At 49.2% G+C, this 13,793-nt stretch overlaps 2 protein-coding genes across 6 annotated transcripts in view; one reads left to right on the top strand and one right to left on the bottom strand.

Moving 5' to 3' along the window:
* The first annotated feature begins 2,186 nt into the window (after positions 1-2,186).
* PCBD1 (pterin-4 alpha-carbinolamine dehydratase 1) lies at positions 2,187-6,955 on the top strand. The gene is made up of 4 exons (XM_013172606.3): positions 2,187-2,391; positions 5,169-5,300; positions 5,664-5,744; positions 6,257-6,955. Exons 1-4 carry the CDS (start codon positions 2,389-2,391, stop codon positions 6,353-6,355), a joined length of 315 nt encoding a protein of 104 aa, XP_013028060.3. The 5' UTR covers positions 2,187-2,388; the 3' UTR covers positions 6,356-6,955.
* A 783-nt stretch (positions 6,956-7,738) lies between these two features.
* Positions 7,739-13,793, bottom strand: part of SGPL1 (sphingosine-1-phosphate lyase 1) — a 38,273-nt gene continuing 32,218 nt past the window's right edge. For all 5 annotated transcript variants that reach the window (XM_013172595.3, XM_067001001.1, XM_067001000.1 and 2 more), the window contains exons 10-14: positions 13,155-13,304; positions 12,703-12,941; positions 11,933-12,079; positions 10,873-10,993; positions 7,739-10,777 (exon numbers count right to left, since the gene is read on the bottom strand). In XM_013172595.3, coding sequence (XP_013028049.1) covers positions 10,637-10,777; positions 10,873-10,993; positions 11,933-12,079; positions 12,703-12,941; positions 13,155-13,304 — 798 coding nt within the window. In that variant the 3' untranslated portion in view covers positions 7,739-10,636. The remainder of the gene's footprint in view (positions 10,778-10,872; positions 10,994-11,932; positions 12,080-12,702; positions 12,942-13,154; positions 13,305-13,793) is intronic.

Raw genomic sequence — 13,793 nt, 5'->3', positions numbered from 1 at the left:
AGCAAGGATCATGCTCTCCACATCTCCTACGTGACTGCAAGCAGTCCCAGCATCGTAGCCGACACCCTCGTGGAAGGAAGATGGTGTCCCTCTTCCTTGGGTCTGTGAAATGAGAAAACTGGGGGAGGAAATTCAGAAAGCAGATCTCAAGATGGTTGACAGCATATCAATCTCAACCAAAGCAGCTTCTGGGGCAAGCTGGATTTTGTTTACAAGGTATAGACAGAAATAATCATACATTAGTGATGTAAGAGCTCCATCCAAATACACAAAAGCCCCAGGGGTATGCTACAGCAATGCATGCATGAGTCAAGCTGCCACTGACCTAGCCCCAAAACAACACAGCTCTAAACTAGGCAAAAAGGGAGGAAAAAAGCAGAAGCCTCTTCCCAGTGACAGGCACACCCCTTGCACAGGGCTGCAAACTTCCCTATGCAAACACCTTGCCCAACAGCGCTCAATTAATCATTAAATCTAAAGAGTCCCATCTCAAAAAGGAAAATTAAAGCAGTGCAGAGGGGGATTTCGTGAACTCGGGGGCACAGGAATCAGAGTCAGCCAGAGGATCGCCCAGGCACAGTTTCACACCTACACAGAGGAAAATCACAACTGCCCTGTTGACACCTTTCAGCAGAAGCACATCCCTCTGCCAGAGAGAGATCTCACATGTAAGGCTGGTAGTTAAGTGCTGATTTACAACCTAGGAGAGAAAACGGCATTACAAAGGAGCTGGGTAATCAGTAGACACGGTATAATTAATCGTTTTTCTCCTGATGTTCTCCTACCACAGAAATTCTCACCTTTAACAAGCTGAGGTGTCTGTCAATTGCTCTGCACTGGCAGCGTGCATTGGCAAAGTAAATAGGATCTGCTCCCAGCTGGGCTGGAACGAAAACCACAGAGGGAAAGCAGGGCACCATAAGAGGTGGGAGATTGCTTCCTCCCCTCTCCAAATCAATAGGGAGGCCAGGAGAGGCACTGCCACCTAACCAAGGTGTGCCTGAGGCCCTGACAAGTCAATATCAGAACTGTCACTGTGTTTTCTTCAGAAGACTGCAGCTAACATGACTCGGGCATAGCTATTACCTACAACATCCATATTTCCACCTGCTCCTTTGCTATAACATGGCTTCATTTACCTCCTGCTTACACCACTGTTTACAGGGGCACTTCCCTGGGGTTGTGCTAGTCCGAGTGCCAGTCCTGCAATTCAAATCAATGCCAAGAAAATATTCTGCTAGCCTTTCCCGACCCTACAAACAATCCCACCTCCTGGTTTCATTGCTGAAAACAGTATGAAACTCCTCTTGCCTTCCATATCAAAGCCTCCAGCTTCATATCTGCAGACAACTATTTTCTTCCCAGGTGCTACATTGCCTTCCAAGTCTCCTCTCCCTGGATGGAGGCAGAGGCTCTCCCAGGACAGAAAAGATTCTCATTTTTCTTTTTCATTACCACAGCAGAAGAATTTGCTTCCCTCTAACATGCCTGCTGGAGAAACAAATAGTCTCTGTGGCACTCAAGAATTCTGAAAGTGGAAAACAAGATATGCATGAGTATCTACAAGGGGCGTGTGTCACACTATATTAAAAAGTTCCCAAAATTAGTAGGCTCAAGGGTAAGGAAAGGCATCAGGGTACAGCGGGGTGCTGAATTTCTGTCCTCGCTGCTTGCTGGGCTTGCACAACATCACGTACATCAGCAAGGCACAGAACTGTCAGCACTGGAAGATTGCCCACCACGTGAGCGGGTTTAGCAGGCGACAAGCCGCAGGACGCGGGCACAAATCCGGCAGCCCTGGAGAGCAAACACACGCTGGGGAACAGCGCGCAGCATCCGTGGGAACACGGTTCCCTCAGCAACAGGAGGAAACGCCTTGAAAATGCACAGAGGCACTGTATCGCGCACAGTCCCTGCATTAACCCGGCTCATCACCATGCTGTGAAACGATCCAGGCTGTCCCCATACAACGCAGCCCTAAGCTCGTGATTGTCACTGCATGGAGCAACGAAGGGCCGGGAGGCACACGTGAGAGCATCAAATTCATCACATGTGCTGCCGGCAGCACCCAGGGGCTTGTAACTGCCCTTCTCCATCCTGCAACAGCTTAGGAAAACATCCCGATGGGAAAGGGATGGGTAGAGCAGGACGACCACCGCTCCCCATGCGGGGATTGAAGGGGCCCGTGTTCCAGCATCCCCGAGCCCAGCGGGCGGGCGACCGCTGCCGGGCGGTGTTGGGAAACGCGTGGGGCACGGGCAGCGGTCTGCCGTGGGTGGACCCGACCCCTCGCCACGCCTCCCGTGGCCCCAACCCCACTGTCGGGCTCCGGTACGGTGCGCAACGCCCAGCCTGGACCGGGACGGAGGCCGCGGACACCGGCGGGCGATGGTAAGCCGCCGGCGGGCAACGCAGCTGTTGCTTCGCTGGGGAAGGATGGGGAAGGAGGGTTTAAGGCGGCAGCTGCAGCCCTTAAGAGGCAGGAGGAGAGGAAGGAAGGAGCAGAGCTCTGTGCTGTGGTTAATGAGTAACGCGGGCAGCTCTGAATTAGCAGAGCCACAGCTTGCTGGCTCCTCCGCAGGGGGAGGGAAAGGTTTGTCAGCACAGCGAGCGTGGCCCCTGCTCAAATCCTACCTTAGGAGTGAGCCCCACTCGTGCTCCATCTGCACGGCCCATGTGGGCTCTGAGCAGGTTTTTCACAGCAGAGGGGAGGTGAGCAAGAGGCAGTGGGGGCCTCGTGGCACAACCAACTCCAGCCCTGCCCGCAGTCCCACTCATGCCAGGCTGTCCCCTTCACCTTTCTTCCCCGTAGGTGAGGAGCCACGCTTCAAAGGGAAGCTGCTGATTTGGGCAGGGAGGGTTGTTTCATCTCCAGAAAACCCTTAGGGATGGGCTCTCAGTTTCCCATGCTGGTTCCTTTGCCTTGGTTGCACAATAGTGTCCTGCAGGCAAAAAAAAATAAGAAAATCCAATGCCTTAGCAGTGGAAAGCCAGCAAAAGAAAACAAAATAATTGCGTTTCCCTAATGAAAAGCATGTGTGTTTAAAGAAATAAGTGCACATGAAAGCACGGACATGCTGTACCCACCAAAACAGCAGGCGGGCCGATGCTCTGGGGGGAGAAAGGGGGCAAGCAGCAGGGAAGGATGGGGTGGAGGGCACAGAGGGTGCTGCAGGCAGGGGGACTGCCACAAGCTGGGTTTTGCCCCGTCTGCCAGCCAGAATCCAGCCAGGCCTGCAAAAAGCCCCGGGGATAGTTCCCCCCGTGCAGTCACGATGGGTTCAGAAAGCAAGGAAGCTGCGCGTCCCCCAGGCAGCCTCATTTCTCGCTCTGCCTGGGGATCAGCACTTGGACCCCGACATTCACACCCCTCTGCTCCAGGCAAGCACCACCTCGGCCTTTAGACCGCCTTCCCTCTCCCCACCACCAGTGTGTGAGCAGCTTCCAGCCCTCGGCCCCAAAACCTGGCGCTGCCGCCGGAGTCCCCCACCCGCGGCCCCGTGCGGAGGCAGCCTCCGTCTGTCCCCACGTTATCCAGTTGCTAAGCTACCTGCGCCCAGCTTATCGCGCCATCGGTACGGAAGGGCAACGGCTGAGGGTTTATTGCTCTGAGCAGTGTTTACTCACTACCTTTCCTTGAAACCTGGCGCTCGGGAGCAGCTGACATTAAGCAGGGCCAGCCAAAGCGCTGCACAAAGCAAAGGGTGGCACTGGGCATTGGACGCCGGCAGCGAGGCCAGATCCTGCATGGGTGAGGAAGGCTCTTCCCAAATGCACACAGCCACAGGGATCGGGTCCATCCCGTGCATGCATCCAGCCCAGCCACCCCAGCAGGTGGGCACCCACACAGCCAGATGGCTTGGCACCTCCAGTAACATTAGAACAGGGCGTAACTTTCCCAGTCTGCCTTAAAAAGCGCAAAAAACAAAGATAAGGCCACAAAAAACCTCAGCTCCTCAGCCATCCCTTTGTTTTTTTTACTGATGGTGAGTAGTTAAACTGGAGAAAAGGATGACTTGCCTTCTCTGGTCAGCAGTCCCTTTGCTTGGGCATGGATGCTCAGCAACAGCATCTTAAGCAGCTGAGCAACACAAGGAAGAGTGGGCTGCATTTGTTGGGACTCACCCCTAACTCACCCTGCTTTGCCCTAAAGTGCAAAGGAAAGCAAATTGCAAAAAGATGTTGGTCTTTGCCAGTGTGAAACAACAATCCTCCCCAAGGTTAACGATCAGATCACCCTTAGGAAAGGATTTAATTGCCAGAACACCAGCTTCCATGAGAAGCAACACTTCTGCACACTCATCCCTGCCTTCCCACCGAGACAGGAGGTCACAGCAGCTCGGGCAGCCCCCATCCCTGCAAACTCCCAGCTTTAGTTTCATATTTGCCCATACTCACTTGCTAAAGCCATGAACTGCAGCTTTCCCCCTCTCACTCCCCTTTAAAAAGTAACAGCAGCTCTGCCCAAGAGCAGAAGACAATGCTAAATCACAGTCCCTCCCCTCTGGCCTTTGTTACTCGCAGACAAACAGCCTCTCAAAATCCATCCTAACGTAATGGAGACTTAAGGAAAAGGAGCTGAACTCCAATTTACTGTGACTCATCTCTGTGATTCACACCGCTTCTTTTCTGCTCTAGAAGAGGTCTCTGGTACAGCTGCCCTACAATTAAAGTCCTCCTCCTTCCAAGGGTACCTCACAAACCTCAAAAGCAAGTGGTTCTCAGTTCCAGAAGCGTTTACAGATATAGAATTTTTGAGGCAGGGGGCAATACGTGATGCATTTTGGAGCTTAACCACCCAGAGCCATCATTTCTTAGTACTTCGGGCTATAATGAACACGTACACGCAGCAGGAGTGTCCCAGGAGGCTGTGCTCGTTAGGCCCTGCAGGTCAGAAGGCAAAAGGGACAAGCTGGACTTCACCTGACCTAGCTAGGTATGTGCAGAAAGGTACCCAAGGTGGGGAGCAGAGGGCAGCACTGATATCCCCTGTGCTCAGCAGCCCCTAGTTCAGGTCTGCACACACACACATCCCTCCCATCCAGTTTGCTGCTGCTGCCTACACAGAGCTGCAACTCCACAACCCATGGGATGCCCATTTTTTTGTTTATCTGCTTCATCCTACCTCTGCCGTGCTGACCTGCTCCTCTTCCCTTCCCTGGTGCCAGGCAGGAAAAGCCCACAGGCTGAGTGCGGAGGAGAGGGAGCAGCTGCTGCCAAACCTGAGAGCCGTGGGGTGGAACGAGGTGGAAGGAAGAGATGCCATCTTCAAAGAGTTCCACTTCAAGGACTTCAACCGGGTACGAGTATCAGTGGAACCAAGTTTTTACAGTGCCGGAGACCTGGTTTGCAGAGCAGGGAGTCCTACCTGCAGGGCTCAGCCACAGTAACCCCTCCATTTTTCCCAAAACACAATGGCTGAGCAAGATAACCTACCCAAGACATCAAAGCCCTCAGCCAGGCACAATGCTTGTCTGGGAAAAGATCCCCAAAAAGAGGAAGACCCCCAAAAAAAACCAACAAAGATATAGAACGTCCCAGGTCTTGTATTTGCCTGGATTCCTAGAAACATGGGGTATAAAATTAATAGCAATGGGGTGAACAACAACATATCACAAGGTAAGTGGTCCAGAGCTAACTTTTCTTCTTACTTCCCTGGGCAGGCCTTTGGCTTCATGACCAGAGTAGCTCTACAGGCAGAAAAATTGGATCACCACCCTGAATGGTTCAATGTGTACAATAAGGTAAGAGACAAGGATGACAGGGACAAAACAGAGCTCTTCAGGGAGCAGATCCCATTTGTGAGGCATAAAACAGCAGCAAGTCCAGGGCAGATGAGCAGGACCTCTTCCCTTAGCATATCACAGACAGCCTACAGCCATCACCTACAGCCCCTTTCCTCCCCTTTTGTTTCTGCCCAGCTGAGCAGTAGACACGTGTAAGCTGACACCAGAGTTGTTGACTTTTTTAGGTCAGTACCAAAAGCAGCAGACAAGGGGAAAAGCTTCTGGATAGTGAGTTGAAAGGCACAGCTGACTGCCAAGACCAGTGCATGGGTAGCAGTCACTGCTTGTAGCCGAGGAGAAAACCATGAAAAATGCCTTAACACCTTCCCAACCCCAGGAAATTTTACTAACGAGTGGAGAAAGTAACAGCACTACCTGCCTCATCAGATGCGAGCTGTCTGCAGCACTGGGGGAACCTGTTCCTGCTCTTTCTGCCAGCAGCACTCGATCGGTCTGTCTGTCTGCTTTAGGTTCACATCACCTTGAGCACCCACGAGTGCACGGGCTTATCCGAGAGAGACATCAACTTGGCCAGCTTCATCGAGCAGGTTGCAGCTTCCCTCTCCTGACTAGAGAGAGACACATGAAGCCAAATATCAGCTCTGCCGCAGCCACAACCCATGCCTCACCTGGACGACTGCACCTCGAGCCTTCTCCCACTTACTTCCAAGCTAGTGCCTAGACCCAGACTGCCTAAGGCCACACCAAGCTCCCCACCACACACAGCTTGGCATTTCGGATGGATGGAGGCATCCAGGAAGCCTTTCCTCCTGTGCTTACATCCATCTCTGACCTTGCCACTTCCGTGCTTAAGCCCTTTACCTGTGCGCTACCCGCCCACAGACTGCTGAGCCTCGGGGGCTTTCAGGACATACCCTTTAACCAGGAGTAAGGTTACACTATTGCAGTAAATCTTTCCAGAGCTTGACCCCATCTGCTCACTGTTATTGCTTCTTGTGTACCAAAATATGCTTTACTATTCATTAGGTGGTATGTGAACCCTTTGGTTTCTTTATCACACACCAACAACTGTGATGTGCAACGTGGTTATTAATTTAACCTCTCTCTGGCAGTATTATAAGCAGGCTTGTGATCTCACCCCTATTGTAACCGGCTTTTAGTAGAAAACCAACTGAAATTGTTTACAATAAAGCTCTTGGTTAACCTGATATGAGTTCAGAAGGTGGCCTCACTGTCAGAATTACGCCAACAGGTTTTCCCAAGCCAGGTACTGCCCTGACTGCTCTGTCTCAGGAAGGTGCTCCTGCCATGGAAAAGCTTCTCGAAGCAGCATGGAGAAGAGGCACGTGCCTTCACAGGCCTGTACCTCAAAGTAAACACGGTCTGAAAGAGAATGAGATTATCAGAGCACTGTTTAAAAGCCAGAGCAGATCAGATAAAAACTGCTTGTGCTAAAATCCAAAGTGCAACTATCAGACCCGAGGCACAACCATGGGGAAAACACAACCAAAAGGCACAAACACAGCAGGGGCTGTGGCGTACCTCTCAAGAGGGGTTTTAGGTGGACTTTGGTGGATCCTCACTCCAGTAACAGTGTCTTGGCATTCAGGCAGTGCCTGAATTTCTGTGGTTTTTTTTTTGGTAACAAGAAGGATTTGCTGTGAAACCAACAGTAGTTGTTCTCAGCAGAAAAGCCTGGGAGAAATACTAGAACACCCAACTCCATTCTTTTTTTCAACCCTCCAAGTTCCATAAAGCATTAAGAGAAAACCCACAGCTCTTACACATATACAATTTTTGGCACCCTTGAACATCGCAAGAGGAAGTCACAGACACCACTTTCATCTTGGCAGAATAAAAGAGCAGCTCTCGGGCAGAATTAATACAATTCATAAACCATTCTCCCTGCCACAGACTAGGCTGCACACAAGAGCAAAGATCAAAAGCAACAGGTCCCCAACCATTCAAATGAGCACTGAAACATAAAAATAAAGAGTTCAATGAGCCTAGGTAGCTCAGTGCATCATTTTAATGCAAACCAGGCCCATTTTCACCATCTCCTCAGCTATTTCAGCTTACAGTTTTACAGTGGCAAACCAGAGCAATATCAAATACTGCCATCAGAGGAAACTCATCCAATCTGTTCATTAAAAAAAAATCAATGAATTTATTGGTCAAGATATTATTGTGGTGTATGCAACCCTTCCATTCCCCCAAGTCACCAGAAAAGTGCAGATGAAATCCGTGGCATGACGACAGACATCTCTTCTTGGCCCATCCAACTGGATATTCTTCAGTCTAGTACCTAGGAGCACCCGACTCCCTTGGGAGTGCTTTGTACAAGTAACATATTTAGTGTCTCACTTGGAAAAACTGACCAGTCCGAAATCTCGCAGGAATTAACAGTTGGGAAAATCCCTCCAGATCATAATCCAGTCCTTTTTTTCTTTTTGGGAGAGAGACAATTATATAGCCTGTTAATCTCATTTTTCTCTAAAACCACTTGGCATGATAAAGGAGAAGCAGATTACATGTTAGGTGACCAGGATGAATAAAGACTACACAACAGTAAATTACAGTGGCCTGTTCCTGACCACAGGATTACATTTACAGTACAGAACATATACACATCGAACAATTAAACCCACAAATTACTAGTAGGTGAAGTCCAGAATGGAGTACATTGAGTTACAAATAACATCTTCAAATACACCCAAAAATGTGAAATGGAGCACTGATCCACCCACTTCCTCAGGGGAGATGGCACCAGGGCAGAGGAGGGAGTTTTTCCTCTCCTTTACCCCACCCTAATCCATCCCCCCTTTCTTTTAAAGCAGAAACAAAACGAGTAGCCTCCTTTTTTGTTTTCCAAACCTTGGTTCAAAGAGAACCGTCACAGTAGACAGACACTTCAGACTCTCCCCACAGTACAGCAAACTGAGAGATGCAGCAATGGTCACGTTAGCAAGGCGTTAACAGAATAAACAGGTCCAACACAAATGCTGACTGCCAGGGCTGGTAACACACCGAGAGACTATCAGGCAATTCAAACGCGATGTTTTCAAAAGGGCTCAGAGACATGCATTGCAGCCATCAGTTCAACGTGACAGGAGATGGCCAAAATGCTTTGTCTCCTAGCACTGAGAATAATAAAACTGTTAAAAAGCAAAGCGTTCTTCCCAGCACTCTCCAGGCCCAAGGTTTGGGTGTGCAGCGGCTGGTCAGTAGCCTTCTCAGCCTGTGTAGTTACTGAGCAAGCGTGTGCTTCAGCTGCGTTAAGCCAGTGGGGGTCAGGTTGGGGCTAACAAGCCCATTTCGGCAGAGATGCTGCAGTCATGGCACAAAGTCTTCTTCCAGGTGCTGAACTCTGCCTGGGAAACTCTCAGTAGCATGCCAAAAGCCGAGAGGAAACACACAGGAAAGCCCTGCAGGAGCAACTCCACCACTGTTTAACAACTCAAGAGGTTCTAGCTCATCCTGAAGGCAACAACTGCCTCCCAAGCCGCAGTGGTAAAACTCTCGCAGCAAGAACAGCGGAGAAAAACAGCCTGTATGCCCAAGGCTCGACTACCTCCAGCTTACTGCATCCCATCTCCTTCCTTTCAGAGCTCTGCCAGCATCTTTGTAATACTGTGAGGGAACTTGGCTCAATAGCATGACTACTCTGCCTGATGGGCAAGCACAGTTTACCTGAGGCCAGTCTGCCTTTGAGGTTTTGTTTTCAGTATAGTACCATAAGGAAACTGCAGCAAATGTTGCAGTCAGTCAACAGCTGACCCCTCAAATCCTTCCTGGCATCCCCCAAAAAGCCAGAGAAGCATCAAGGCACAATGGTGAATGCCCTTTTGAGGATGTGCCTTAAAAGAATCAGTGCAAAGAGCAGACAGATTACTACTTTCTATTACAAAAGTCACCGTGTTATACTAAAGGATTATGTTGTTTTTTTTTAAAAAAAAAAGTCAGCTTTGGTGCCATATGTTTGCACATTAAGTCCCTAGCCATGATACACGCTAGGGCTTCACTGACTTGACTACAGCATTGTGAGATAGTGCAAAACCTTCAAGTTATGAACAGTGAAATCCCTGTTTTGCACATCCCTCCAGAACTGTGCAAGGTGCGACAGCACTCTAGGTGGTCAATGCATGTCTTCTAGAAGAGGCAGGGAAGCAAAACAGATACTAAGTACCTAGGATTTTCAGTACCATCCAGTTCCTCTCCGTACACCACCCACTTGCTTTCTATTTCTGCTGTTATTCAAACGGAGAGGTTCCAGAAAAGGATTGTGTGCTGTTTCCCCCCCACACCCTCAATAAATATTGATTGCAGTCTGAGATCTCCAGAGGGGGGTTTAAAAAGTTACATGATCATCTTTCCTTTGCCAATCTATCAACTCTGCGTTACGTAAATATAAGGCTCCCAGCATGGTTTGTTAAATGCAGTAGCTTGGAGGAATACTCAAAAGAAAAAAAAAATCAATTTATTTTCTACCTTCAACTTCTGGGAAGATTGAAGCCTTGGAACACAACAAGGAAACTTAAATCTAATGCTTGGCTGGACACCGGCTGAATGCACCGTCTGAGGAGAAGAAACAGCAAGGAATGAAGTGATATACAGAATACCTGAGGAGTCTGGAGTTACGGAATGGACGCTCAATTCATGATGAAAGTAGGCAGGGAGAAGGGAAGGAAAGCCCTAAAACCAAAGTTGAGTGTGAAAATAATGCAGATTTCAGAGCAGACAGTGATGGGGAATAAAGTTTTTGAGATCAAGCTGCCATCAGACCTGTACTTGTAGGAACAAAGGCTTATACTGCAATCTCTTTCCCTAGGAAACCTTTCATTAAAACCACCCCAGTGCTAGCTGGCAAGGCACCGATAGTTGCGCTACAGTCAGTGGTGGCCAGGAGAGCCATTCATGTGCTTTTCACCGCCAGGAACTTCGGTGCTGTACAGGCCATCCAGGTAGGCCAGAGAAATCTCCGCTACCAGGCTCCTGTCGGGGATGGACTGGGCCATTCCGTAGATGGCTCCCTAAGCGGAGAAGAAGAGGTCGTTACGTGGGATCATTAATGCCACCCAGGAAACACGCTCACGCAACACACCCTTGCTATATCCTGGCTCCTTACCATGCCTGTGGTCTTGGCGTTGAGGTCTTTCATGATGTCCTCAATGCTGTCTTTGACATCTTTCAGGAACTGCTCAGCCACGCCTGATTTCGTGTGCAACTGCGTAATGCAGAGATGGATGCTGGCAGGCAGAGGAGAGGGGAGAAGGGAGATATTAGCCACCTCGTGTACATACAGCAATTTAGTTCTTCCCTGGCCAGTGCCTATCTCTTTAAAATAAGGTGCTAGTGGGATTAAGGGAGAAGATTATCTGCTCCCTTCCAATTAAAGGTAATCCCTGAAAAATACTTGCTGGAACCAAGCTGCGGGAAGTTGAGCTCTTCTGTTGCAAAATGCCAACTCCCCCTTCCCTCCCTGACATCAGCATATGTTGTTAAAGGTCTAGGTAACCTGTCAGCCACTCCCAGCGTGGAAGTTGGCACTCACCAGAAGTAACAGGGCTGCTCACACCTCTGAGCTATTACTTCAGGCTCTCTAGACTCCTCTTCAAGCTAGCTGCAATTTTAAAACTTTTTCAGTGCAGCTCTATCCTAGAACATTTCTATCTTAGAACATTTGCCCCTTTCACCCACAGAAAGGCAACTTCTACCCACTCAAGAGAAGTTTTTGACAAGCATTCCTTTTACATCAGGGTGGAAAGATCACTGAAAATGATCAGCCTGTCGCTGTTCTCTCAATTACCTTCATCTTCAGTGGGCAGGCAGAAGATATTTAAACAAAAAATAAACACCTACAAACCCTCACTTGCTGACATGAGACAAAATCCTAGCTATTTATATATTTCTGCTTGTATTAAACAGAGCTAAACAGAAAGAGAGCCTTAGATATGCCCTCTGCCAGGCTCATTAAAATAACTACTGCTGCTGTATATCAGCAATCACAAACGTAATTGCCTCTCCACAGAGGAAAAGTCTACATACAATTTATTAGATAACGGGCAACGCTCAGCAAATTAAGAGAGCTAGGTGGCCTAAGAACAGCTATCTTGCAAGCCCTGGCTATGCACATTGCTCCTCTGCTCCACAATGAATGATGGCTCCCACTGGGACCACAAACTCACCTTGGTGGGAACTGTAGGACGTTTAAGTTCCATCCTTTTGCAGCTAACAGATTAGACAATCGATAAATGTCGAAAGTGTCTGAACCGATGGAGAGGACTGACACCTCAGGTTTCCCAAAAATGAAGATGCTGTCAATTTTTCTCAACCTTGAAGGAACATTAAAAAGAAAAGGTGACTGAGGATGGTTACAATGAAAAGGCAAAAAGGGGTCAGACATTCTGTCCATCTCTCTGGGGCCTCAAAGGAAGAGAGGGGAACAGATTAGAGCACATTCCCACCGAAAATCATGCAACCAGCACAGGCCACTGGGACTTAGCAGAGGACTTTGGTTATTTAAGCCCTAAAGTATGCTTAGGGATGGAGAAGGAGTGAGGAGAGAGGCAAGGGAGGACAGCACAGCAGAGACCATCAGCTCACACAGCAATGCAGGTACCCCAACAAGAGAAATTATAACCCCCCTTTCATCATCGAGTGACTTCCCCTCAGCCATGACTGCTTCAAGAGTTTCTTCTGCCTCAAAGGCAGCTACATAGAGATGCCAGCACCCCTCCTCTCTGGACCCCTCAACAACCTGGCACAGGGCAAAGAACCCAGATATAAGCAAAGCATCTTCTCCTCTAAATGCCCAATGGATCCCCATCTAGCAGGTAACATGCAATAGCTACTCTAGGGAAAAAAAAAAAAAAAGTTGCAAGAGAAAAACAGTTTGGGAGAGGGAGTCCAGAACAGGTTTAAAGAGTACAACCAAGAAGCTAAGGCACGCACGTACTCTGATTCAAGGAACCGAGCTGTTTTAATGATCCTCTTCGTGGCCTCAACGTAGCCCAGCTCCCCCACGTGCATCAGGGTTGCCCAGCAGGCGGCTATGATCCCACCGGGCCTGGAGCCTGCCACGGAGGGGGAGGCGTAGATGCCCCCCTGCCAGTCGGGTGCCACAAAGAACTGGTAGCTCCTGTACTTCTTGTCACTGTACAGCACCACGGAGGAACCCTTGGGAGCGTAGCCATACTGCAAGGGGTAACAAAGCATTAAAAAGAGGCAGGAGGGCTCAGCAGCACCTCTTGTATATGACCACCAAGATCCCACTTGCCCACACTTTGGTGCGCTGCACAAAGCATCTCAACAGGGCAACCTTTACCCCTGCCCTTTGGCACCAGGGATGGCATCAGGAGTTGTTCCCCCCAAATAAAAGCGTGGAACACCCCTCTGCCCCCCTCTTACCTTGTGGGTATCAGCAGAAATGCTGGTCACGCCTTTTACACGGAAGTCAAACAGACGCTTTAGAGGGAAGCCGGCCTTCTCCATGAAAACAATGAGAAAACCACCCAGGCAGGCATCAACGTGGAAGGGGATTTTGTATTTCACTGCAAGCTATGAGCAAACAAGAGGCTCTGGTGAGTAACACGCAACCAGGGACAAAAATGGGGTAGGTGGGGTACCCAAACTCCAGCCACTGAATATACTCCACGTTTCACGAATCCATACTCCACTTCACGAATCTGTGAATCTGTTTCACATTTGAACATTTTCTGGACCCTTTTGGAAGGGCTGGCTACTTGTAAGATGCCTTCTCACACTTTGCACATACATACAGATGGCCAGCAAGAGAAAAAACCATCATATTTTGGTCATTCGCTCTATTTGACAAAGAGATGTGACAACTTGGTCCAAAAGCAGTAACCACAAAAAAGCATAATGATGTGATCCAAATGAAAAGGGTCAGAGCCCCTTGCTGGTCACATACAAAATAAATAACTGGAGCATGGGAAGAAAAACAAAAGGCGTGTTTGAAAACTGAGATCCCAGCCCTTTGATTCCTCCTCCCCCCGCCACACTGCATTCCTCCAGCTTCTGCACCAA

This window comes from Anser cygnoides, chromosome 7, assembly GCF_040182565.1.
Source record: "Anser cygnoides isolate HZ-2024a breed goose chromosome 7, Taihu_goose_T2T_genome, whole genome shotgun sequence".
NCBI classification, from domain to species: domain Eukaryota; kingdom Metazoa; phylum Chordata; class Aves; order Anseriformes; family Anatidae; genus Anser; species Anser cygnoides.
This window is presented reverse-complemented; position numbering and strand designations above follow the sequence as displayed.

Excerpts from the sequence above, each read along its gene's own strand:
- PCBD1 (XM_013172606.3), top strand. Across the intron at positions 5,301-5,663 it reads ACTTCAAGGACTTCAACCGG|GCCTTTGGCTTCATGACCAG; the intron begins GTACGAGTATCA and ends TTCCCTGGGCAG. Across the intron at positions 5,745-6,256 it reads GGTTCAATGTGTACAATAAG|GTTCACATCACCTTGAGCAC; the intron begins GTAAGAGACAAG and ends TGTCTGCTTTAG.